The following is a 25,704-nucleotide window of genomic DNA, read 5'->3' on the forward strand; positions in this document are numbered from 1 at the left end:
TCGGGGTGCGCCCTATAACCCGGTGCGCCTTATAGTGTGGAAAATACGGTATTTAAAAAAACATCAAAACATCTACCAGTATTTTTTAATCAGTAAATTTAGTTTTGAAGTGCTGTCAGTTTAAATTAGTTTTTAATTTGCTTTAACTCTGAGTTAATGCTTTAAAGCAGCTATAACACTTCAGTTAAGTTTTAGAGTAGACATGTCTACATTTTGTAGAACCTTACTCAACTCGTGAGTAGTCATTGGTACAGATACCACTATAATTAAAATTCTTTACTAATCCCTGTCCTCAAACAGACTGACACCTCTTATGAAATACATTACTTTCCCAACATGTAAGTATCCTTGGAATTAAGTCATTGGATATATATTGTTTCTAATTTCTAGTTCATGATTGTAAGACAGCCACGAGGGAGCAACCTTTATTGGTATTAAAAACCGATTCAAGTACCGATACCGTAATGCAAGTACCATCCTTAAATTAGAGTCTTTAGCTTTTGAGTCATCTGGACTCAGCACTAGATGGTAAGGCGCCCGCTTTGAGACTGGGAGGTCGGTGGTTCGCGCCCCGGCCGAGTCATTCCTAAGACTTAAAAAGTGGTCGGCGGCGCCCTCTGTTGGCTGCGGCTGCATCGGCTCGCTACAACGGGTCAGGTGCAATCGACATTTCGTTCTGTGTACATTGTTACACAGAATGACAATACAAGGAAATTATTATTATTATTATTATTAATTTCTAAGTGGTACTAAAAAAAGTATATATATATATATATATATATATATATATATATATATATATATATATATATATATATATATATATATATATATATATATTTTTTTTTTTTTTTATCTACATGGTATCTGTGTAGAGGGATATTGTATTAAGCATCCCAGATTATGATTTACTTGCAAAAAAAAAGGTCCTTCACTTTATCCCTAATTGATTTGTAAAAAACTTCAACACAATGTTCATCTGGAGTAGATTTTATTTCAACGTTCAACTTTATTGTCAAACATTCAATGTGCACAATGTACATAACATATTAAATGACTTCCCCTGCTACGCAATACATTGAATAAATAAGACACGATACAAAAAACAAACAGAAGCAAGGGTTTGGGTTAGGGTTAGAAGTTTGGCATCGATTTGCCATAAGGCGGAGTTATGGGAGGAGCTAGGGCTGGAAGAGAGTTCAGAGTCCTGGCAGTCTAATGGAAGAAGTTGTCAATGAGCCTGCTGGTTCTGGCTCCGAGACTATGCAGTCTTTTCCCTGGCGGCAGAAGATTGAAGAGGCTGCGAGATGGGTGGGTGGTGTCAATCCTGGTGGCTTTGCAAACTCAGGAGAGCAGATCTGAACTGCCGGTGGTCTCCCTAAAAGGAAGTTGATTAGCCAATTTTACAGGGAGTTTTGAAGTCATAGCAGATCCAGTTTGTGGATGACCTGCTGTGAGATTATAGTATACAATGCTGAGCTGCAGTCAATGATCAGCATTTTTACATGGGGGTCTTTGGATTCGAAGTGGGTGAAGGCTGAGTGGAGAGCCAATGGAGATGACATCATAGGTTGGGCGGTTTGACCAATAAGGAAACTGCCAGGGGTCCAGGTTGGGGGTCAGGGTGGACTGGGTGCTCTTATTATATTATATATAGTACATTAAGTGGTTTCACTTCTCCCAAGGTATAAAATGACATGCGAGTACACTTGGCCCAACCACCTGATGGATTCAGACCAGGAGGCGGTGGAGGCCATCGTCAAGCAACACGGTTTCCAAGACGATGTGGCGTACGGCCATACAAAGCTCTTCATCCGTACGCCTCGTTCGCTCTTCACTTTGGAGCAGGAGAGAGCTGCCCTCATCCCAATCTTGGTGCTTTTCTTACAAAAGGTCAGTCCTGTTGGTATACTGTATAAGCCTTTGCATCATAAACACTATTACTCACCCCACTACAAGCAAGTCTGCATGGTTCACATGTTTAACAGTACCTCCACGTTATGTAAAACTCCGCAAAGTAGCCCAATCCACATTTTTAACACGCATTCTGCCAGGCCCCTCGCAGCAATAGTTGACCGGGGATAATAGATCGCGGCTAAAACATTGCACTTCATTTTAAGCACTTTTGCAAGGCACTGTATGAAAAATGTCTGCCAGCCTAAACCCTTTTGTCCAATCGAAGTAATGAGATGTACTACGAGGTTACATAACTGAATTACTCATAATGAAATTAGCATATCCTTTCCTCTGCTATTGACCTATTTAGATGAGTCCTCAGAGGAGCCGTGCTCTCGAATATAAGAGCAACGTTAGCAAGGCGCTAACATACTTTTCAAATGGACTCAGGTGTGGCGGGGGGCTCTGGCTCGTATGAGGTGCCGGCGGATGAGGGCCATTTACGCCATCGTGCGCTGTTTCAGACGTTACAAGGTCAAGGCCTACTTCTGGAATGTGGAGCAGCGCTTCGCCCACGTGAGGAACATGCACGATTACGGGAAAAGTGTGGCGTGGCCGGTGCCTCCCGCCACCCTCAAGCACTTTCAATCCATCACGGTCATGCTGCATCGGAGGTAGGGAAAGACCTTTGACGTTGCATTGCGTGATATAGCAATTTCGAAATCGTCACCATGATGTTTTCAGGTGGTGGGCCAGACAGATGGTGAAGAAAATTCCGCCATCAGACATGCTCGAGATCCGAGCCAAGGTCGCCGCTTTGACTGCTCTTGGCGGTGAGAGGAAAGAGTGGGGCTGCACTAGAGCTTGGGAGAGGGACTACCTGGCCAATGTAAGGATCCCTACTTGAACACAGCTCTTCTTAAAACAGAAAACATGCAACATAAAATGTCATTTTGCATTGTGATATTAGGTCCCACCATCAAAAATAAAGTCTTAGTTGATAAGTTTATAATTTAGTAGACAACTTCAACTTGCAAGGAGAACGTGAGAGAACCCAAAACTCAGATGAGGAATTCCAACCGGTTCTAAAACACCCCCCTGAGCCCTTTCTTTTTTATTAAATCTCCTAGGTCACAAAACCAGATCCGCCCTAAAGGGTGTGGGAACCAAAGACCGGCAACATGATTGGCTTATAGTCAGAATGATGTATGTAGTGCATATTAGTAAAAACAATGAAAAACAGTGAGGTATAATAGTCAAATTAACGAACTGGCATCCTTCTATGCAATATGAAAAACAGAATAAACTTATTAGTGGAGATGGGGCGCCGCTGACCTCAACCCGGGACATTGTGAAGTGGTGGGCAGAATACTTTGAAGACCTCCTCCATGCTACCGGCATGCTTCTTGTGATGAAGCAGAGCCTGGGGAATCTGATCTGGGCTGTCATATCTATGGGTTGAAGTCACTGAGGTGGTAAAAAAGCTCCTTGATGGCAAGGCCCTAGGAGTGGATGAGATCTGCCTGGATTTCAATAAGGCTCTGAATGTTGCGGATGTGTCATGGTTGACAGGCTTCTGCAACATCGCATGGACATTAGGGACAGTACCTCTGACTGTCACACTGAGAGTGTGGTCCTTCTTTTAAAGGAGGGACTGGAATTGTTTCCAGTGGGAGATGGAAGTTGCCTTTGTCGCCAATTCTGTTAATAACTTTAATGAGCAGAATTTGTAGGTGCTTTTTGAAGATAATGTGATGCTGTTGGCTTCTTCAAACCGTGATCTTTAGCTCTCACTGAAGCGGTTTTCAGCTGAGTGTGATGCGGCTGGGATGAAAAATAACAAGTGTGAGACCATGGTTCTCCTCCAGAAAACGGTGGCATGCTCTTTTCTAGTTGGAGATGCGATCATACCCCAAATGGATGAGTTGAAGTATATCGAGGTCTTGTTCACAAGCGAGGGTAGGATGGAACGGGAGATCGATTGATGGATTGATGCAGCGGCTGCCGTCATGCGGACTCCAAACCGATATGTCATGGTGAAGAAGGAGCTGAGGCCGAAAGGCAAAGCTCTCCATTTAACAGTCGATCTACGTTTGTACCCTCACCTATGGTCACGAACTGTGGGTCATGACCGAAAGAACAAGGTCCAGGATGAAATGAGTTTACTCTGCAGGGTGACTGGGTTTTCCCTTAGAGATGGGCTGAGAAGCTCAGTCCCCTGGGAGGGATTTGGTGTAGAGCCGCTGCTCCTCCACGTTAAGGGGTACCAGCGGAAGTGCATTTGAAGTGTCCCACCGGCAGGAAGCCCCGGGGAGATGCTTGGAAAGTCTCTAGGATGGCCCGGAAACGCCTTGGGATTCTGTCGGATGAACTGGATGAAGTAGCTGGGGATAGGAGGGTCTGGGCTTCCCTGTTGAGGCTGCTGGCCCCGCACCTTGATCCCAAATAAGCAAAAGATGATGGATTGATGGTAGTAACAAAATTCAACTTTTCTTTTGATTTATTACCACTTGCTGTCAATTTTAAATGAGAACTCCTGATATGGATTAAAACGGGAATTTTTTTCTGCTTCAGTTACGACCCACAAAATTAACCAGATTGTTGATTTTTGTGGGCACTTAAATGCAAATGAAAATTTGGGGTTGACTTCCCTTTAGAGAGCTTGCCAGATGACAACCGTTCGCCCGTATCTCCTTGTGACTTTCAAGAAAAAGACTGAGAAAATCAATCGCCTTTTTATTTCCCTTTTAATTTCGCCTTTAAACACGTGAGCTCAGCACGCTTAATGCAATCTAAATGTCTTGTTTTGTTTTTCAACCGGGCGATAATCTCTTATGAACGTACGTGGGGCGCATGTGACGACTCTAGCCAGCAAACAAAGTGACCGCGGCCCTGCAATGAATCCCCCTCTCTGTTCTTGGGCCGGCTAATCTGAGCGTGTCGGGCGGCCACGGGGCTTCCAGAGACGCCTCGGGGGGAGGGCAAGCGTGATTCGGTCCTGAATCACTCCCCTCCCGTGCGTTTGTGACAGCTCGTGACTCTGAAGTCTCGTTTTGGCCGCCGCTTTCACGTGATTTGACTTAATTCTAGCAAGACCTATAAATGCACGTCAAACAGCATGGCTGGTGACAGAACTAGTACAGGGAAACATGTAGGGCACAAGTTGTGAGTCACACACAGTTAGTTGCATTCAGTAGAACAAATCATGTTTTATATAAGTGGATTTCTCTTGTTTGTGACAGCTTTAATATATCTGCTCAAGTCCAAAAACGTGCTTTCAACTATTCTGCTGACGTCAATCAGGTGTAAGTAGATACAGTGCCTTGTGAAAGTATTGGCAACCCCAAAGGTTTTGCCATATTTTAATCTTCAAACCTACAGATCAGTGTCTGAACTCATGACAAAAAGTTACCGGACAACTCTGCCTGCCCCGCCACAAAGTTTTTTTCATTTTTCAAAACTTGAAAAACAATAAGACGACTAATCGTAAAAAAAAAACATCGTTGCAAAGTATTAAGGATTGATAATCAGAATATATAACAGAACAACACTTTAAAATTAAGATTATTATAAATCTACTTACAACATTCATTGCACCGCTGTTTTCCATCTGCCATCAGTATATACCTGTATTTACTCATCTTCATTCATGCAATGTTTGCGTTGCGTCGTCTGCTACAAGCCACGTGAACTCCTCTTTCCACGATGCTTTTAATGTACGTTTACGTTTTGTACCTTCATCAATTTTGTTAGCTTCTTTCGAATCTTTCTTCTGGGACTGAGGTTTTGGCTTGATTCCTAACCACTTGTCCATTTTTCTTGTGTTCTCTGTGCGTCTACTTTGGAATATGATATGCAAATGCACGACCTTATAATGAAAGTCCGGAAGCATAAAGTTATTTGATGCAGGCTTTTTATTGGCTGGAGAGTATGCAAATTGCCAAATGTACAGAAATTCCGAAGTTTCCAAACCGAACGAAGATTTCAAAATCTGAATAAAGCACACGTTTGATTTTAAAATAAAAATAAAAAATAAAAAGAAATAAAAAATAAAAACAACATTTTTTTTCTTTCTTGAAAAAGTTGTCAGCCACCCGGGCAGAGACGTTTTGTAAGTTGTACGCCCGACGTAAAAGATGCACGCCCTGGGCGTCCTGGCAGACATTATTTCAGACACTGCGACAGATAATGAACTCAAAATATAGAACAGGGGTGTGTGAATGGGTAAGTGTGAAGCACATTGTAAAGTGCTTTGGGAGGTCTTCATTGACTTGAAAAGCTCTATATAAATACAGACCATTTACTGAAACAATATTACTGCAAGACCCACTTTTCAATTATGTTGTTGTGAATATAAAATAAAACGTTAAAACAATTTGGTTCCACTTCACAATTGTGTCTCACATGTTGTTTATTCTTAAAAAATGAGTTTTTTAGCTTCAATTTTGAAGCCTGAAATATGGCAAAATGGCACAAAGTGCTTGGGGGGATACCTTTGCTGAATTAGTACATGTGTGAGTCTTTTGGGGATTTCTGATTTTGACAAATTCAAAGCGTTTTAAGATTTCACATCCTATCCGTGAGTAAGCTGATATGCCGTACGTTGGGATTCCAACCTGTCAAATTTTGTGCAGCTGTTTTCTCATAATAACACAAGCCTATGATTCCCACAGATGCAAGAAGCCCCTGGATCCACTTCCGGTTTTACTCGCATGTCCCGGGAGCTGAGGAACAAAGATCAGTACAGTCGAGTCCTGTTCTCGGGATTCTGTAGAAAGGTGAAACACATGTTAATTAATTGATCACACACATTTGCAAATTACATTTACTATTCTCCAATAAAGTAAGACAAAGGGAGAAGGAAAACAACTCAAAGCGACGCTGAAACAGGGGTTCTCAACTGGTCTGACTCGAGGACCCACTATTCCAGCCTATTGACAAGCTGCGACTCAAATCACAAAAACTTCCAATTCTTCAATGTATTGATTGAAAAGATTACACCCTTTAAAGAATTTATAGTGGAATATATTCACCCTTTTTTGAAAAACAAAAGGACCCAGAAAACAGAAACGACTTCAAGTACTGTACTGTATATACTGGCATATAGGCCTAAATCACATTAAGCGACCCCCTAAAACTGCTTTAAAATAGCTACTTATTAAAAGATGTTCAAAACATTAATAAAATGTGTACTTTAACGCCAAAACATATTATATTATGTAGATGGTAGAGATGAATGTACTGCTAAAAAGGTAAAAATAACACTTTTAAACCAGCAATGCTTCAATGGCAGATACTCGTACACCATTTTCGGATTTCGCAATCATTTCCTTCTTCTACTCGATCGATATGTCACTTAGAGCTAAGACCTTCGGGTTGGGTTGGGCCTGTAATGTCAATCGTTACGTTCGGGTTCGTGCAGTCCGGGCTTCTCTCTCTCGATGATTTTTTTTTCTAAATTATCCACCCATCATTGTTTTGTTTCTTTTTATGTGCAAAGGATTGGCACGCTTCTCCGTGAGCTCGGCCAAAATGACCTATTCTCCATTTTCTAAATTCTCGCAAATAAAATATGAAATTTCGGGTTTGCATTGTGCTCGGCCCCTCAAATCAAATTACTTGGTTGGGCTCGGGCTGTTTTCGGGCTTTAATGCCTGAGGGCCCGTGTCGTGTTGGGATGGATTTGTTAGGCCCAATCTACTTTTAGTTGCTTTTCTTTTCATTTTTCCTCCCCCCTATCATTAACTTTCTAAGAAAAAGGAAATAAAACCAAAACAATCACTATAATGTGCATGAACGATGCTGAGTCTCAAGCTCGTTGTTTAAGATGGTCTTCCCCCTGAGATCCGATCTGCAACCTCAGTGGAAATGTTCAAATTTAAGCTTAAAACTCACTTCTACTCTATAGCATATAAATAACCTACTCTTCTCGTCGGCTCCAGAGCAGGGAATGTATAATAATCGTCTGAAAAATATTCTGTGTAATAACCTGTGAAGCCCTTTGAGACTCTTTGTGATTTAGGGCTATACAAATAAAAATGACTTGACTTGACTTGACTTATGACAACTAGATGAGATTTCTCGTGGTTTACATCGTGACTTGTATGTTTTTGCCTGAAGCCTAAGCTTTTCATAAACCTTTTCTACGACTAAATCATAAATATAACCTTCCAATGCATAGCTCAGGCCTTTTTGTCGACTATGTGATCTTTCCGGGCCCCAAAAGCACAAATTGCCTCCTGCCAAATGTCTCCAACTGTAACATTTGCCCTAGCGTTCTTCACAGAATGTTGAATGTTTGTGCGAGTAAGTAAAGGGGGCAGGGATCAGCCATTGGTCAATTGAGAAGTTGCCAATTGACTGAATAGGAAAAAAGATCAAGCAGGAGCATTATTGCCATCTACCGCCAAGGAGTGAATTGACCTTCAATTATTTTCCTTAGAACATTTTTTTTACAAGGAGAAGGCCTTCGACTCAGTGAAAATGGGTCCGCTGCACACTTTTGGGCCCCGACCCACAAGTTGAGAAACGCTGCGCTAAAAGTTATTGCAGCCATTCGACCACTTATTATTTTGTAGAATTTACTGTTATCTCCTCCCAGTGGATGATAACGGCTGCATTTTTAGTATCGAGGACAGCGGAGAATGCGGGCACATGAATTGAAGTGCCGCTTGAAAACGGAGGAGGGTTGGTTTTGTGCTTTTGAATTTCAGTCAAATGAGCCTATTATGGACTATGTGATAGCGGGCATGTCATAAAATATAATAATAATAATGGATCATAACAAGTGCTTTTCTCCCCTCGGCTGCTTCTTTAGGTGAATCGCTTCAACAAAAGCACTGACCGTGGCTTGCTTGTCACAGACAAGTGCATCTACAAATTAGAGCCCAAGAAACAGTACAAGGTTTTGAAGAAAATCTCCTTGGACAATGTGAGTTATTGCATGTTACAATAATGAGTCTTATGCCGATGCTTCCACCATATTGAATGTGGCAAAGTCAACAAATGCATGTGAATGTCTTTTATTTGTTACTCAGGTAAGCGCTTAAGGAGATCTTTCGTGACTTAAAAAGTGCCATAAAAATGCAAACCATCTAACATTTAAAAAAATATTAGTTAAAAAAAAATGTCCTTGTCAATATACCCATCATCTTGAACGTGGCAAAGTAGAGTACAGTTAATCCCTCGGTTATCCCAGGTAATATGGAACCTCGAACCCCCGTGAAAATCCACAAAGTAGGGACGCACCTTTAGAAAAGCCCCCAAGGGTCAAACTTACCGTGAGATAACGTCCTTACCGACTAGGAGTATACAACTGCAACGAAGTAAGTGCTATAGATCTACAAATAAAAACACAGAACACATAATTGCAGTTGAATGAATGGCCTTATTGTTGTGATAATAAAATACGACGTAACTGGAGGTATTCTCATTTCAGTGCATGAAAACAATTCAGTCAGCGTCTGGCTAGCTGCATACTAGCAACTGACATTCTCAGATTAAGCCGCGTCTCCACGATGATTAAAATAGATTCGTAAGGAATGTAGCAGTTTCTCGCAAGGTGCAGCTCCAGGTCATCCATTTCATGGGTGATGGATCTGGCGTTCGTGGGATACAAGCTCGGCAGGGGTGGCTTGTTATGTCAAATAGCAATACGCCGGAGTTGCCGCCTCTCTATTTTCTTCTCTCCCAGTGTCACCTCAGTTGCTTCTAGAACCCGATAACAATTCACGGAGCACCCGCTGGTCACCTTTTTCTTTGCACTGTTCTGACCTTCCTCACAGTACAGTTTAATTAATTTATTTTCAATGTAACGCGCTGCTAAATGCTATTTGGCGCCATGCTCTGCAGTTTGTTTTGGTGACCTTTTGTGCGTCTACCTTGCTGCTTAACATCACACACCACCATATCACAGTCGCACGCACAGGCAGTCATGCTTCCCCCCAAGCCCCCACAAACATACACACAATGTGCCCCCGTGATAGCATTTGTTGTGTTCATTTCCAGGATGAGTTGTTATCAATGGCAATAAAGACAATTCACTTTGAATCTGAAAGGGGTACCAGAGATAACCCAAGCGTGAAGTGAAAGAAGTGTCTCTGTACCAAAATGCCAGAGTGCATGGCAATATTGCCACCATCTTGAATGTGGCAACGTAGAGTAATCTGCAGATTATTTTGCTCAATAAAACATACTTTAAAATAAAATCCTGAACGAAATCCTTTTAGAACAGTTTTATCAACATGCCGCGTAAATCTTATCACCTTCTTAAATGTGGCAAAGTATTTATGTGGATGCGTAATTTATTCTTGTTCTTTTAGAAATATATTCAGATTTTTTATTCCAGAAAGAGAGATGTTCATTCGTTTTAATGCACTGACTAATAGAATAAAATACGCTTCACTTCCTTCATATCACATTTTGACCTTTATCTTTGACACAAGCCTTTTGTATCTGTCAAACGCAATGACTATCCAGAATGACAGATCCGCAGTCTACTTTTCTTAGAGTCTTTTGTTCTCTCGTGTTTGAAGCGAATATTACTCCTAACCCTCAGTATGAGCAACGGTGCCTAATGGCATGCTATCTTTAGCCACTGGAGAACTGCGGCCGCTTAATGATGCTGTTTAACCTCTGGCGTGTTTTCAGAGCTTTATCTTGCTCTCTTTATCTTATTCTCTGAAACCGCTGCATGCTGGACATGCAGAAAATTTGGATGCTGTTGATAACGGCAGCTTGTTGTGACCCATTTATGCCTATTGTCTCAGTGGAGAGATTTATTTCTTGCTCAGAGCCAACACTAATGTATGATCATTAAAAATGGGTATGCAAAGAAACTGGCTTGCAACAGTTTTCTCGGTTCTGTTGATTTTATGATTATTAATGCCAGACGTTTTTCTCAAATGGAAAGAGGTATCAGCCATGTTTTAACATTTTGACTCATTTTTGAAGGTTTACAGACAATTTAAGTTGATACATAGCCTGTGTTGGCGTAGACATTCCGTGTCTCGCCGCATGTTCAAATTCTGGGATTTAGCCGAGTATTTGGACCAGAAAAAAAAAAATATAGAGCTGAAGAGAACAGTTCAGTTAAAGACTTTTATTACAAAGTGTCAAAACAAAATAAAATCGTGGACACCAGACCTTTTGATCAGGAGAGTGTTCTCCCCAAAGGCAAGGAGAAAGTCTCATCCCTCTCTTTTAGGTAAAAGGTGTAGATTTGACAAAATAGGAAATAAAACTTACATTGGCTGTAATTTTCTAGGGAGGTACACCTTCACATGGTCTCTAATTGGCTTTTGCAGGTGTTTTGATAAGTATGGTAAGACTCAAGGACACTTGGAAACATGACTGGGAAAGAAGCAATTAATGGAAACCTTGAAACATCTGATCAATAAAGAATGCATGAGTAATAATGTCATGATTAGATAATGAAACTAATATAGCTGGAAAGCTCATTAGATAGTGACAACACACTCAATAACACATTTAAATAATCTAACTTGGCATAGGACTCTATCAAAAGAGTCAAACCCTTATCTTTCTTCAGAAAAAAACGTATGTTTCTAGCTTTTACCGAAACAGCAGTTGATCATTGTTAAGTTTCTTGGAAATGCAAATGCCAAAACATTTGTGATACATCCAAATTCTTAACAATTCTCTCCGTAAACACAAGGATCCTTTGCTTGCAAAATAACATTTTATTGCAAGAACACTGATATTGTGCATGAACTTGTCAGCAGCCAATGTTTCTGGTGACATGATCACACAATTCCGGTCACTATGACGATCGCGTTCGTGTGGCACGTGCCCGAGATGTCATCCGTCTTTGCCCCAACAATGAAAAAGGGTTGTCATCTTTTTAAGAAAGAAAAAAGCTGTGTTGAAGTGTCTGCCTTTCCTTAACCATCTCTTTGCTTTTCTCACCACACTGCTTCACTACGCCAATTCTGGGGCCGCCTACATATTCTCAATCGCTGGATAAATACATAAAAACTAGGTAGTAGGGTATTCCGCTCTGTGTAGATAAAGATCCGATCAAAGCCACTCTTGCCATTTAATTGGAATTTGTCATACTAAAATCATTCTCAGAGGGCTGATACTTATTGATAAGCTGAATCAAACCCTTTATAATAGTTTTTTTTCTTAAATAAAACCAAAACACATATTTTTACATTTTGGCAGTCGGGGGCAATGCTTCTGAAAATGTATTTATATGTCAAGGCACAAAATGAGTTAATCACACGAATCCTCTTACAGACAATGTGCCATAACGTGTAATGTTATCAATTTTTTTATCATCTTAATAGAGTTATACTGTTATGCTGCATGTGAGCAAATAAAATGCTGAGAAAAAGCCTCAACCACACAGCGCCCAGTAGTTAGCGAGAAGTCATAAATTATTGAAGGTTCTTACTGGGCAGAAACATCAATCTCTTCACTGTTGACCCCATTAGAGGAAAAATGACATGTGGAAACAGTTCATAAAAAGTTCACAACGCTTCATAAGGTGTTGATTATTGATGAAATGCAGTCAACCTTAAAATTTATATTAACAGCTAATAGGACTTAGCGTGACCAGCGGGGTGGACCAGATGATGGTGCTGCACATCTCCTCACAGGACGACTTCCTTCTATGTCTCAAGTGCAGGGAACTGTCCGCCAACCAGGATCGTGTCGGAGAGCTGGTGGGAACGTTGGTGGACCATTTCACCCGGTCAGTGATATTTTGATACAGGGTTGGGCAACTACTTGGAGTCAGGGGCTGTGTTTGGTCAAAAAGTGTGGCCGAGGGGACAATCCTGGAGAGTGAATATTGTAGCGTCATTGATTTGACACCGAGCTAAACCACCAAAGAAGGAGTATGACCGCAGTTAATGTGATTTCTCTTCTTTGGATGGTGAAAACTGCAAAGGTACATTACAATGCTATGAGACCATGTGCCAATAAGTTCACAAAAATAAAGTGCCCAAACTTTTCATTGGTCAAAACTATTACAAGACATACATTATAGTTGTTTATGAATAATATAAACACTTTTATTACCTTACAACATTGCCTAATACTGATGACAACGAGATCACAGAACCGGACGTGATGCCACCTGAAAGTAGTATTATTGTGCTATTTTTCAACTAAAATAATAATTATAATTATATTTCAACTAAAATAAATGTTTATAATGAATATACATGCAGAAATCTATACGTTCTATTTCTTTATATATAAACGCTGTCCTACTTACGATCTAGATCGTTTGTAAGTTGCTTTAGTGCTATATTTTGTATGTTTAAGGTTTGTATAGGTAACCTGTATTGTTTCGTACTAAAAAAATAAACATTTCATAAAATAATATTTCATATTACTGCATTTGTATATATGTAGTATATTTATGAAAGCATTTCTGTAGTACTTTTGTAGTTATTATGTAATGTTTTATATGATTTATGTACCGTATTTTCCGCACTATAGGGTGCACCGGGTTATAGGGCGCACCCCCAAAAAAATAGTTTTTGGTCCTATATCTTCCATAGTTAAGGCGCACCGGATTATAAGGCGCTACAATGGGAACGCCGACAAAACAGTCAGATGATTCAGTCAAACTGATTACCCCCTTAACATTCCCAAAGCTTGCAAAGAAGCAAATACGTGTCGTAGACACATGCGGATGCGGTGTCCGTACAATGTCACTCAAATGCATCGTTTCAAATATCATTCGGAAGGTTAAAGTCTTGGGATTCAAGAAATGCCAACCATTCCTTAGTTTCTATTTTCTTTTTTGCTCGCAACTTTACTGTGCATATGACAATAAACACTTGGAATTGAGTTTAATTCACTCAACTCATCACAGCAACATCAAGATCGTTCTAAAACAAGATACCGGGAAAATACAAAGCCGCATAGCTCACCTAAGTTCTCACGTTCAATAATGATACGCAATCATGGTCTTCTTACAACCGTGAGTGTAGTAAATCCAGGAGAGTAAAATGTTTACAAATACAGACTAATGAAACATGTTTCTTTAATGGCGTAGTTTAGCAAGCTTGCTATTCAGTCATCTTTTTCGGCCAATTGCAGGGTTTGTTTTGGCCCTCTAGCCTATCCGAGGCTCCGAATAACTTCAGCCAATAGCGATCGATTTAACGGATGATTGACACATCTTTTTCGGCCAATTGCAGGGTTTGTTTCGGCCCTCTAGCCTATCCGAGGCTCCGAATAACTTTAGCCAATAGCGATCGATTCAAATGATGATTGACACATTGGTTAGCCAATGAAACGCCGGTATATAAATCCCAGCATACACCGCGGACTACTCCTCGTTCGGGGGAAAATCGAGTCGGTGGCTGTTGCGTAAGTTGCGAGACCTTGCGATTTAATATCGAGCCATATATAAGGCGCACAGTATTATAAGGCGCATGGTCAGCTTTTGAAAAAAATTAAGACTTTTAGGTGCGCCTTATAGTGCGGAAAATATGGTAGTTTAAAAAAAAAAAATTGAAATAGTTTTGAAAAAGAACATATTTGGGTCAATTTTTAAGCATATATTTAGTTTTATTTTTCCTTTTAGTTTTCTTTTTTTTATATGTATATGTATTAATATTATATGTAGAATTTCTGTACTATAGTACATTTTAGTTTTTATGTATTTTTTTTTTAAATAAAAACATCATCATCATCATCATCAGCTGCACCTGCTTATCCTCAGTAGGGTCGTGGGGATGCTGGGGCCCATTCCAGCAATCATCGGGCAGTGGGCAGGGGACACCCTGGACTGGTTGCCAGCCAATCGCAGGGCACACGGGGACAGACAACTCACTCGCTCAGTCAAACCTAGGGACAATTTGGACCGGCCAATTCACCCGAAATGCATGTTTTTGGAATGTGGGAGGAAACCGGAGTGCCCGGAGGAAACCCACGCAAGCACGGGGAGAACATACAAACTCCGCACAGTAAGGCCGGGAGCTGGATTTGAACCCACTCAGGAGGTTCCCACGACCTCAGAACTGTGCCGCACACGCGCTAACCACTGCGCCACTAAAATTGTAAATTGTAAAAATTGAGAACGATGTTTTTTTGTTTTAGACACACAAAGGGACAATGTGGACAAACCTGGCACCCAAAAATATGAGTACATGATTAACTATTGTATAAACGGTCATTATACTTTGACTATTTTCGTTCCGCAGGTCGGATTAGAAAGCCTGCCGGTTTTGATGTGGTCCACGGGCCTAAATTTGCCCACCCTTGATCTAATATGAGGGGACGTAACTGTGCTTCTGTATATGAATAAATGGATTGCCATTAGAAGCCTCATTTGACTCATTGGTAATTTTAAGTTACGTTTATAAGAGCTATTAGGTTTTTACAGTGTCAGCGATCACGATCAATGAGGAAGGGGCTTCGAGTGTTAAAAGATATTAGCAGCAATCTCTTGGGAATTATCCAACCCTCACACTATCTGTTCATTGAAACATATGTTAAATAAGAATTATTTTCTGTTTTCTTTAATCATATTGAGCTGCACCTTTTAATGCTGACATATACGTGAGAGAAGTGTTTTAAAAATTACTAATGCAAAAATGTCCAACTAAAAGCAAAACACGAAAAACACTTTAAACATTTAACCAAACGTCTATCTGTAATAAATTCTCTGCCATCCATGACTTCCTTCCAGCGAGCTGCAGGGCCCATCCAGGACTTAATACCTAAAATGCATTTTAAAAGGGTATCTATATGAATTGTGTCATCAGGGGAATCATTTACTGATTAGACGGTCCGGGTCTCAAATCGATCCTTGGGGAACCCTACATTTAACCCCATTGATTCTGGAAGAACATGCATCCATTATTACTAAGAAATGTCGGTTCGTGAGGGAGGAATAAAACCAAATCAAAACCGTACAGGAGATGTCTACCAGGTTTCTGTTACTATTTCACAAAATTTGGTGATCCACAGTGTCAAAGGCAGCACTGAGGTCCAGTAGCACCAGAACTGCAAGTTGATTAAATTCCATATTATACCCGATAGCATTTACAAACTTTAAAAGCGCAGTCTTTGTGCTGTGGTTGATCTTATATTCAGACTGATTTTGTTCTAGATTGCATCTAAAAAATAGTTTTTTGAATGTATTTATTTTTATTCAGAAAGAGTAAGGCAGGGCTGACAAACCATTCATTGTAGACCTTTTAGTCGCATAGTTCCCAAATAAAAATTGATTCTTCATTTTCTTGTTCAAAGGCCTCAATCCATAAAAACAGCCCATTAATGTCAGATAAAAAATACGCAAATCATTTTCTTGGCATCCATCAGTGTCATGTGTCATAACTGAGTCTGTCTGCACACCTTTCTTGAATTACAGCTGCTCACGGAATGAGTCGCGCTGACATTTATCACGTCTGCTGCTGTAAATACTAACTTTGTTTATGGATAGATTCACGCCGAAAGCATCGCATGGCGATATGCGCCCTGCGTGTTCTCACATTGTTAGCACTTCCAAATAATGTACGGAGGACCTGTGGGGGAGGCAGACACTGGAGACAAGGGTGCCCAAAAAGAGGGATCGTGTTTAATAACAAATGGAAGCATGAGGTGACAAACAAACGAGGAACCACAACCAAAACCTGAACAAAGTCCAAACCAGAAACAAAAGCCAAAACCAGAAATAGGAAATGAAAGGAATAAAGTAACAGACTAACAAGTGGGCACTAAACCACACACAAAATGTGCACGCAAGAAACCAGGAACAAAAGAAAACAGACCTGACGTCCAAAATCCTTATAAAGTGTGGGGATTATCAGGGACAGGTGTGTGAAAATTGGACACACCTGTGCCAAGTTCTAAACCCGCTCGGCACCCCCTGATGGAAGGAGGCGCACCAGACTAGACATATCTTCCCCTCAAGGGCTGGATATCAGACGGTCCACAAGAAAGAGATTAAAAAATTAGGCTGCAGCAATGAGACGGCGGAAAGTCCCTGATACTCGCTGCCGTGACAGGAAACCAAGCGTGGCTGAGGGTCTTTTTCCTCACCGCCAGGTCAGAAAACCCTGCGCAACCATGAGGCTTTCTCCTCACCTACCAGGACAGTAACCAAAAGCTGCCCAGGGGCCTTCTCTTTGCCACCAGGACAGGAAACCAAAAGCTGTCGCAGGCACAGTGTTGTGGAAGCATACCTCTGGATCCTTTGGTGGTTGGGTCATATTATTAGGGTTTGTGGAGGGAGATGGTTCCATGTGGAGGAAGCAGGACCTGGAGGCTGGCTTGCTCGAAAAGAGGAATGGTATTTAAGTACAAAAGGAGGTACAAAGTGACAAACAAGGGTTCACTGGATAACAAAATCTCCAAACAAGAACCTAGCAGCAAAATAAACCTGACCTGGCACGGCAGTGGAAAGAAAAAGACCCGACAACATCTGCTGTTTAACGTGCTGTTTAAAAAGGTGAGGATGATTAGGAACCAGTGTGTAGAAATTGGACACATCTGTGTCCAGTTCCAAACATGTAGATTTCTGGTGGAAGGAAAGGCACCAAATCAGGATCAATCTTGCCAAAAGTATAAATACATTTATGGATAAATACATACAAATGAAACCTTATAAATAAATAAACAGAAATAAATCACATAATACTTAAACATGTTGCATAAATGCAATTTATTAATATATTTTTGCATTTAATTTGTCATTTATTTTGTCATACAGTGGGACCTCGGTTATCGCGGTTAATGGGGCCCAAAACCACCCGCGAAAAGTGAAAATCTGCGAAGTAGCGACGCCCCTTCAAAAATGCTTAAAAATTATTTTTATTCTTCTTCTTTTTTTAAAAAAAATATTTTATTTTATTATTATTATTATTTAGACCTGCCAAGCTCTGAAACCGCGAATGTGGAACCACGAAGTAGCGATGCCCCTTCAAAAATGCTTAAAATAAATAAATAAATAAATAAATAAATATATATATATATATATATATATATATATATATATATATATATATATATATATATATATATATATATATATATATACATATATATATATATATATATATATTTTTTTTTTTTTTTTTTTAATTATTATTATATTTTATTATTATTTTTTTTTAGACCTGCAAAGCTCTGAACCTGCAAATGTGGAACCAGAAAGTAGTGCCGCCCCTTCAAAAATGCTTTAAAACATTTAAAAAAATTTTTTTGGGGGGAATTATTTTATTTTATTATTATTACTTTTTAGACCTGCGAAGCTCTGAACCCGCGAACATGGAACCTTGAAGTAGTGACGCCCCTTCAAAAATTCTTAAAAAAATAAGGCCCGCGAAGCTCTGAATCCGCGAACGTCGAAGCGCGAAGTAGCGAGGTCTCCCTGTATACTTATTTTGGTGTTAGTGTGTCATGTATTTTGACATATATTTTCTTGTGTATTTTGTCATTTATTGTGTCATGTATTTTGTTACAATAACCTTTTTTATTCAAATGAGGGGGCGGGTCAAACTGGCTTTTCACCTATAGCAGAATCCTTCATCACTGATCAACCAATAAGTGAAAAGCTTGAGCAAAGTGTCTGCCTCCTCATTTGAATAATATTTTGTTGTGACAAAATCCATAAAAAATACATTACATAATGTATGGCAAAATAAATACAGAAATAAATGAATTACAATCTACACGACAAAATACATGACGTAATGAACAAATAAAGAAAGGGTTCTGCCCCCTATTAACTACGATATCCAAATTAATACTGTATAATAGATCCCGTTTAGGTTTCCCATTGAAAGTTTAATGGTTGCTCTGAAAGGGGGTCAAAATTCAGCACCTGCTTAAATTGAACGGCACCTTGAGAGAAGCGCTATTTCTAATAGTGCTCTGACATTCTGGGCCGAGGCGATAAGAGAAACGAGGTGATGGGAAGAGAAAAGCAGAGACAGACAGGAAAGAGGTGATAAGATGCCTGCTGTGGGGGAATGCGACAAAAAGATTGACGGGCATTGCGTCCGGGGGGGATGCGATTCACCAATAAAGGTGACGCACATTTAAGCGTTTTTAAAACCACGTTGTCAGTGACCCAGTTTTACGCAACTCCGCACAGGCATCAGCAGGAACTTATACACATTTATCCTGTTCCATAAGTTCCCTTGTTTCTTAGGGGCACAACCTCCTTTATTCTCCACAGATGGTGCCACAAAGACAAGAGATGGGGAGGGGGCTGGCAAATACCGATGCAGCTGTCATTCATACCGAGGGGGAAACAAACCCACAATCGTCTCAAACTAATAAAACTGCCAGGCTTTTTAAATGCCTCAGGGACCAAAAAAAGAGTCAAAAGTCAAATAATCCAAAGACAAGGAAGACCAAATAGATGCAGACATGAATAAATACCTGTAAATGTACGCCATACAAATAAACAGAAATAAATGACTGAATACCTATCTAATAGGTATAAGACATAATACACGGCCACTAATCTTTAGGGTATGTCTCTTTGCATATCAGCTGCCATTTCAGAAATCTTGAAACAGAAATATTTTCCCATTTTTCCAGCATTTTTCTAATCTTTCCACAAATGTTCGACAGGATTGAGGTCTACAATTGGCCTGGCCATTCTATCGCCTTTATATTGTCAGTCTTAAACAACTCAATTGTAGATTTTGCTTTATGTTAGGGTCGTTGTCCTGTTGTATGTAAACCTTCGCCCCATTATTAGGTCTCTTGCAGACTCCAACAAAATTTCTTCCAGAATTGCTCTATATTTTGCTCCATCCACCTTCCTATCAAACTTAACTATGTTTCCAGTCTGCACTGTGAAAGTCAACCCCAGAGCATGATGCTGCCACCACCATGTTTGACAGTGGAAATTGTGTTTTCAGGGTTATGTGTAGTAGGTACGAAGCGTTTTCCATTTGGGCCCCAATGTTGTGGAATGCTCTCCCCCCTGAGATTTGACCTCTGTAAAACTGTTTAGATCTAGGCTTAAAACACACTTCTATTCTATAGTTTACGAATGACCTATATTTCCTGTTGACAATATCTGTGTTTTATTTGTTATTGCAATATCCATTGCAGCCTGCTTATCCTGGAAGGGGGATTACCTCATGTGCGGTCCCTTCTCAAGGTTTCTTCAGTTTCCTCATGTTGAGGTTTTTGAGTTTTTCCTTGCCCTCATGTAGGTTTTTGATTATGGTGTAATAATAGTCTGTAGTTTGCAATAATCTGTGGTCTGTTCTGCCCTTTGAGACTCCTTGTGATTAATCACAAATAAGCATGACTTGACATGACTAGTGTTAGTTTTGTTCTAAACGTAACACTTTGCATTGAACCCAAAAGTTCAATTTTGGTCTCAGTCCGACCAGATCACCCTGCTCCACATTTAATTTGTGTCTTCCATGTGGCTTCTTGCGCAGGGCACTGTATTACCAAGTTTTGAATAATTGCATTTAACCACATAGTCTTTTTATTTCAAGAGCATGAATAAAAGACATGTGTGTTGGTGGGGGTTTGTACTGTGTTGAACTTGTGGACCATCTGCCAGGACAGCTGGGGGGGAATATGAGTGGGCTCAAGACAGGATTTAGGCTATGATCTGTCCCAGCCCAGGAGACCAGCTCGGGTTCGTTGTTTTAAAAGGTGATTTGGGGATTTTACTCATCCCAGTGTGCTGGTTAGCGACTCAGAACATAAAAGTCTTGTGCCGTCTTTCCCCAAGCTACGTCTCGTTATCATTTATGAATATGGATAATACTTATGAGTTTAAATTCATCCCCGTCTTCTGGGTCACCGCTCCATGTTTTGCTGTAGCGATGGAAAAGAGGAGAACACCTCTGAGCATACGGGTTCTAGCATGTAGCAAGTATTGGCCCCTAAGAACTTTTTGTCATGTTACCACGTTTCAGGTTATGAACCAGATACAAATTCTGAACCAACAACATGTGAGACACAATTGTGAAGTGGAAACAGAATTTTCAACATTCATCCATCCATTATCCATGGAGCTTATTGCATGGGTGCTGTAGTACACCCCAGCAAACTTCAGGCAGTGGGTAGGGGACACCCTGAACTGGTTGCCAGCCAGTCGCAGGGCACACAGAGACATACTATTCACTCCCTCATTCACACCTCCGGAAAATTAACCTGACATGCATGTTTTTGGCATGTGGGAGAGAACCGGAGTGCCTGGAGGAAACCCGCACAGAGAGAACATGCAAACTCCACACGGGCAGGATGGAATTAAACCGACAACCTCCACGCCACCTTTTTTTTTTAAACATTTTATGTTTACAACAGCAAAACAGAAAAGTAATTGATACTAAAATATTAGCCCCTGTTCTCTCAGCTCAGCCAACTCACTCCAGAGGTTCCCTGATTATTAAAAAATCCATTGTTGACCTAAATGACTAGCAATGACAAACCCTGTGCTCCTGTGTGTCATTAAGTCTCAGTTTGAATGTACCTGAACAAACAGCACTGTGAAGCATTATGATGGCATTACAAAGACCAAAGAACACACATGGCAGGTCCGATAAAGTTGTGGAAAAGTTCAAAGCAGCAATGGGATACAAGAAGATTTTGCAATATTTACACATCTCCCAGAGCACTGAGCAAGAAATAATATCAAAATGGAGAGAGTATTAAACCACTTCAAACATATCAAGACCTGGCTGTCCCACTAAATTTTTGGCCCAAACAAGGAGAAAACTAATCGGAGAAGTAACCAAGAGGTACATTATCACATTGAATAATCACAACTGTTAGTCAAACTTTGCCAAAATATGCCTTAATGGAAGATTGGCTGGAAAAAAAGCCCTTTCTGAAAGAATACCATAAGAAGGCTGTTTGGTATTTGCAAGAAACTAAATGGGATGCACAAATAACGTGGAACAAGGTGCTCTGGTCAGACGAGACCAAATATGAACTTTTTGGGCTGAATGCAAAGCGTTACATTTGGCGTTTGAGTAACCCTGAAAGTCACTCTGAAAACAACATCCCCACTGTCAAGCATTGTGGTGGCAACATCATGCTCTGGAGTTGCTTTTCTTCAGAAGGGACTGGGAAGATCATTAGAGGTGATGGGAAGATGGATGGAGCCAAATACTGTACTGGGTGATTCTAGGAGAAAATCTGTTGAAGTCAGCAAGAGACCTGAGAACGGGGCTCAGTTTCACCTTCCAACTGGACAACGACCTAAAATATCATGATTTAATAATAAATGATTTAAAACCAACAAAATTAGGGGGTTAAAACTGCCAACTACAATACTTTGCAGGGCACTGTACATGAGCGGTCTAGTGGCTGGAACGGAAAAGACGGGATCAACTGCGGATTTTGTATGACCTTAAAAGCACGACTTGCAGCTCGTGTGCAGTCATGGGTTCGAAATGGACTTTTTAGGCCGGCGTTAGATCGCAGACCTGAAATAGACTGCACTATTTCAGTGCTTTTGTTTTTTTTCGTCTTCAGTGGCTGTCCGCAATGCTTATAAAGGACTGATCTGGCCCTATGGAGAAATCAAATTAGAAGTCAATAAATCACATCATAACTAAATGTATGACATAAATTCAATTTATCCATATACAGTATTTATGCATTATGCCATTTATTTTGTGTTGTATTGTGTTTATATTGTTATTCATTTTGTTGGATATTTTGCCGCGCTATTTCTCTTTATCGCTTTATTTTGTTGTGTGTTTTATCACATATATCAGTATATTTTGTCATATATATTGTTTTGCCTTGTGTTCTGTTGTGTTTCTGTCATGTATTTTTCTATTTGTGTTTCTGTGTATTTTAATGAGTATTTTGTCGTCTATTTTGTTATTTATTTTGTTGCCGATTTTTTTGTGTATATTGTCGTGTATTTCTTCCATATTTCTGTCTTGTGTTTTTCGTTGATTGTCATAGATAGATAGATAGATAGATAGATAGATAGATACTTTGTTCATCCCCGAAGGGAAATTCACATTTCCAGCAGCATCCCTGAGCTGAGAACAATCGAGAACAATCGAAAATAACACGGGAGCTGCTGGAGTGGCTGCCATTCGTGACGGCGCCGGAAGAAAAGATTCAATTTGAATCATGTACAAACAAACAAACAATTGAATCATGTACAAACAAACAAACAAACAAAATATTCATGTTTCAATAAGTGGAGTGTTAATAAAATGGGGGGAAAATAATTTCTGATACTGATATAACCAGATAAAACTAATTTTAAGTTACCTGTCCAAATGAATGTTGTGCCATCTCACCTTTCCCTCTCTCTCTCCTCTCACCTTTCCCACTCTCTCTCCTGCAGTTGACTTGCTGCTGCTCGCTCCTGAAACCCATGTATTATGCCGTGTAATTTGCGTGTATTTTGTCGTGTTATTTGTCATTCATTCTGCCATGTATATTTTTGCCTATATTTCTGTGTATTTTGTCGTATATTTTTTCATGTATTTTGTCATGCAATTAGATGTGTATTTTGTCGTGTATTTTGTCATTTATCCTGTCGTGTATTTTGCCTTGTATTTTGTTGTATATTTTGACGTGTATTCTGTTGTATAAATTGTCATGTATTTTGTCGTGTATTTTTTCCATGTAATTTGTATTTCGTCCTCCCCCTAAAGTCATGTTCATTTGCATAGCCCTTAATCACAAGGAGTCTCAAAGGGCTGTGCAGACTGCAGACTAGCCACTTCTAGCGTCCAAATTTTGATTTGATGGATCAGTGGTAATGTAATTTGGATCATATGGCGGATAAATATAGCAACAGCTTTTAACCCAGGTGGAAGTAAATAGCGCGTCGGCTCTGACCCATTTATTGCTTGACTCGAGTCAACCTGGCGGGTCACGTGCATCCAGCATCTGTGTGAGAACTGCAAAACCAAATCAAACATTTAGTAAACTTGGACCTTCGCTGTTGAGGAATTGAGCTTAAGCATACGTCTTGCACTGCTCTCATTTTTTTTCCGTTTTTCTTTCAATTTTTTGGGTTGTTGTGTATAAAATGAGCAAAAACCTTTGGGCGTTGTTTATCCTTGGGTGGCAGGGCACGAACCATAGACCTGTTTTTTGCAAATAGATATTGACGTCATAACTAACCAATAAAATCGTCCTCTTAATGAGATATGCTATCGTAAATCTTATCGAGTATAATTAATAAAGTACTGTACAAATGTCAGAACAGTCTCTGCATTGTCGAGCAATTTTAGCTACTGACCTGAAAACAATTTCAAAGAAGCTCTTTGTGTGTTTCAGTAGCAGTCATGCACCAAATCTAATTTGAGTTCAGACCAAAGCAGGACAAACAAATTGGCACCACGATGACGTGTTGACCAAATTACGGCTGACCTGACTGGCACGGCACAAAAAGTCCACACATGAGCACTAAAAGTGGATCAAAACAAACTCCACTTGATCAATTCAATGGAAGAATGCGAAAGTCAAGTCATGTTTATTTGTATAGCCCTTGATCACAAGAAGTCTTAAAGGGCTGCACAGACTATAAAAGACTACAGATTATTATTACAGCATCCCCTGATCTAAAACCGACATGAGGGCAAGGATAAACTCAAAAGCTGAGGTAATCCCACTTCTAGGATGACCATGCTCCAATGGATCTGTGTTCTGCCCCTTATTTTGAAAGCACACTTGTGAAACCTGATAGACAGTGAAGAAAATAATTATTTGAACACCCTGCTATTTTGCTATTTCTCCCACTTAGAAATCATGGAGGGGTCTGAAATTTTCTTCGTAGGTGCATGTCTATTGTGAGAGAGATAAACTAAAAAGAAAAACCTAGAAATCACAATGCATGATTTTTTAACAATTTATTTGTGTAATACAGCTGGAAATAAGTATTTGAACACCTGTGCATCATCTAAAAATCTGGCCTTGAAAGACCAGTAAGTCCGCCCATTAGAAGTCCACTTGCACTCGATGTACCATCCTGAATCAGATGCACCTGTTTGAGGTCGTTAACCGCATACAGACACCTGGCCACCTCATACAAAAAGTAAGACTTTAACTTGTAACATGGCGAAGACCAAAGAGCTGTCCAAAGACACCAGAAACAAAATTGTACACCTCCACAAGGCTGGAAAGGGCTACAGAGAAATTGCCAAGTAGCTTGGTGAAAAAAGGTCCACTGTTGGAGAAATAATTAGAAAATGGATGAAGCTAAACATGACGGTTAATTTCAAGCAGAGTGGAGCCCCATGCAAGATCTCACCTCGAGGGGTCCCGATGACTAGGAAAGGTGAGGAATCAGCCCAGATCTACTTAACAGGAGTTGGTCAATGACCTGAAAAAAGCTGGGACCACCGTTTCCAAGGTTAATAAGACGTCATGATTTGAAATCGTGCATGGAACGAAAGATTGCCCTGCTTTATCCAGCTCATGTCAAGGCCCGTCTTAAGTTTGCATATGACCATTTGGATGATACAGAGAAGTCATGGGAGGAGGTTTTGTGGTCAGATGAGACCAAAGTAGAACTTTTTGGTTATAAATCCACTAAGCGTGTTTGGAGGAAGAAGAATGAAGAGTACAATTCGAAGAACACCATCCCTACTCTGAAGCATGGGTGTAGTAGCATCATGCTTTGGGGGTGTTTTTCTGCACATGGGATAAGACGAGTGCGCTGTATGAAGGAGTGGATGACTGGGGAACAACCTCCTTCCCTCAGTCAGAGCATTGAAGATGGGTCGTGGCTGGGTCTTCCAAAACAGCAACGACCCGAAGCACACAGCCAGAAAAAACCAAGGAGTGTCTCCGTAAGAAGCATATCAAGGTTCTAGCATGGCCCAGCCAGTCTCCAGATCTGAACCCGATCGAAAA

General features: G+C 40.3%; 2 protein-coding genes across 2 annotated transcripts in view; one reads left to right on the forward strand and one right to left on the reverse strand.

Annotated features, from left to right (window-relative positions):
• The window catches only part of myo1g (myosin IG), a 57,899-nt gene that overhangs the window by 25,596 nt on the left and 6,599 nt on the right, over positions 1-25,704 (forward strand). Inside the window, exons 16-21 of the mRNA XM_088329103.1 lie at positions 1,686-1,893; positions 2,347-2,570; positions 2,641-2,785; positions 6,570-6,674; positions 8,714-8,827; positions 12,456-12,613. Of these exons, the coding sequence (XP_088185229.1) occupies positions 1,686-1,893; positions 2,347-2,570; positions 2,641-2,785; positions 6,570-6,674; positions 8,714-8,827; positions 12,456-12,613 (954 nt within the window). The remainder of the gene's footprint in view (positions 1-1,685; positions 1,894-2,346; positions 2,571-2,640; positions 2,786-6,569; positions 6,675-8,713; positions 8,828-12,455; positions 12,614-25,704) is intronic.
• Positions 6,561-25,704, reverse strand: part of LOC148371175 (cyclin-dependent kinase 5 activator 1) — a 41,122-nt gene continuing 21,978 nt past the window's right edge. The window contains exon 3 of the transcript XR_015849771.1: positions 6,561-6,664. The gene's annotated coding sequence lies outside the window, so the exon portion shown is untranslated. The remainder of the gene's footprint in view (positions 6,665-25,704) is intronic.

The sequence above is a fragment of the Urocampus carinirostris genome, chromosome 2, assembly GCF_059441175.1.
Source record: "Urocampus carinirostris isolate Australia breed hairy pipefish chromosome 2, RoL_Ucar_1.0, whole genome shotgun sequence".
Taxonomy (NCBI): Eukaryota; Metazoa; Chordata; class Actinopteri; order Syngnathiformes; family Syngnathidae; genus Urocampus; species Urocampus carinirostris.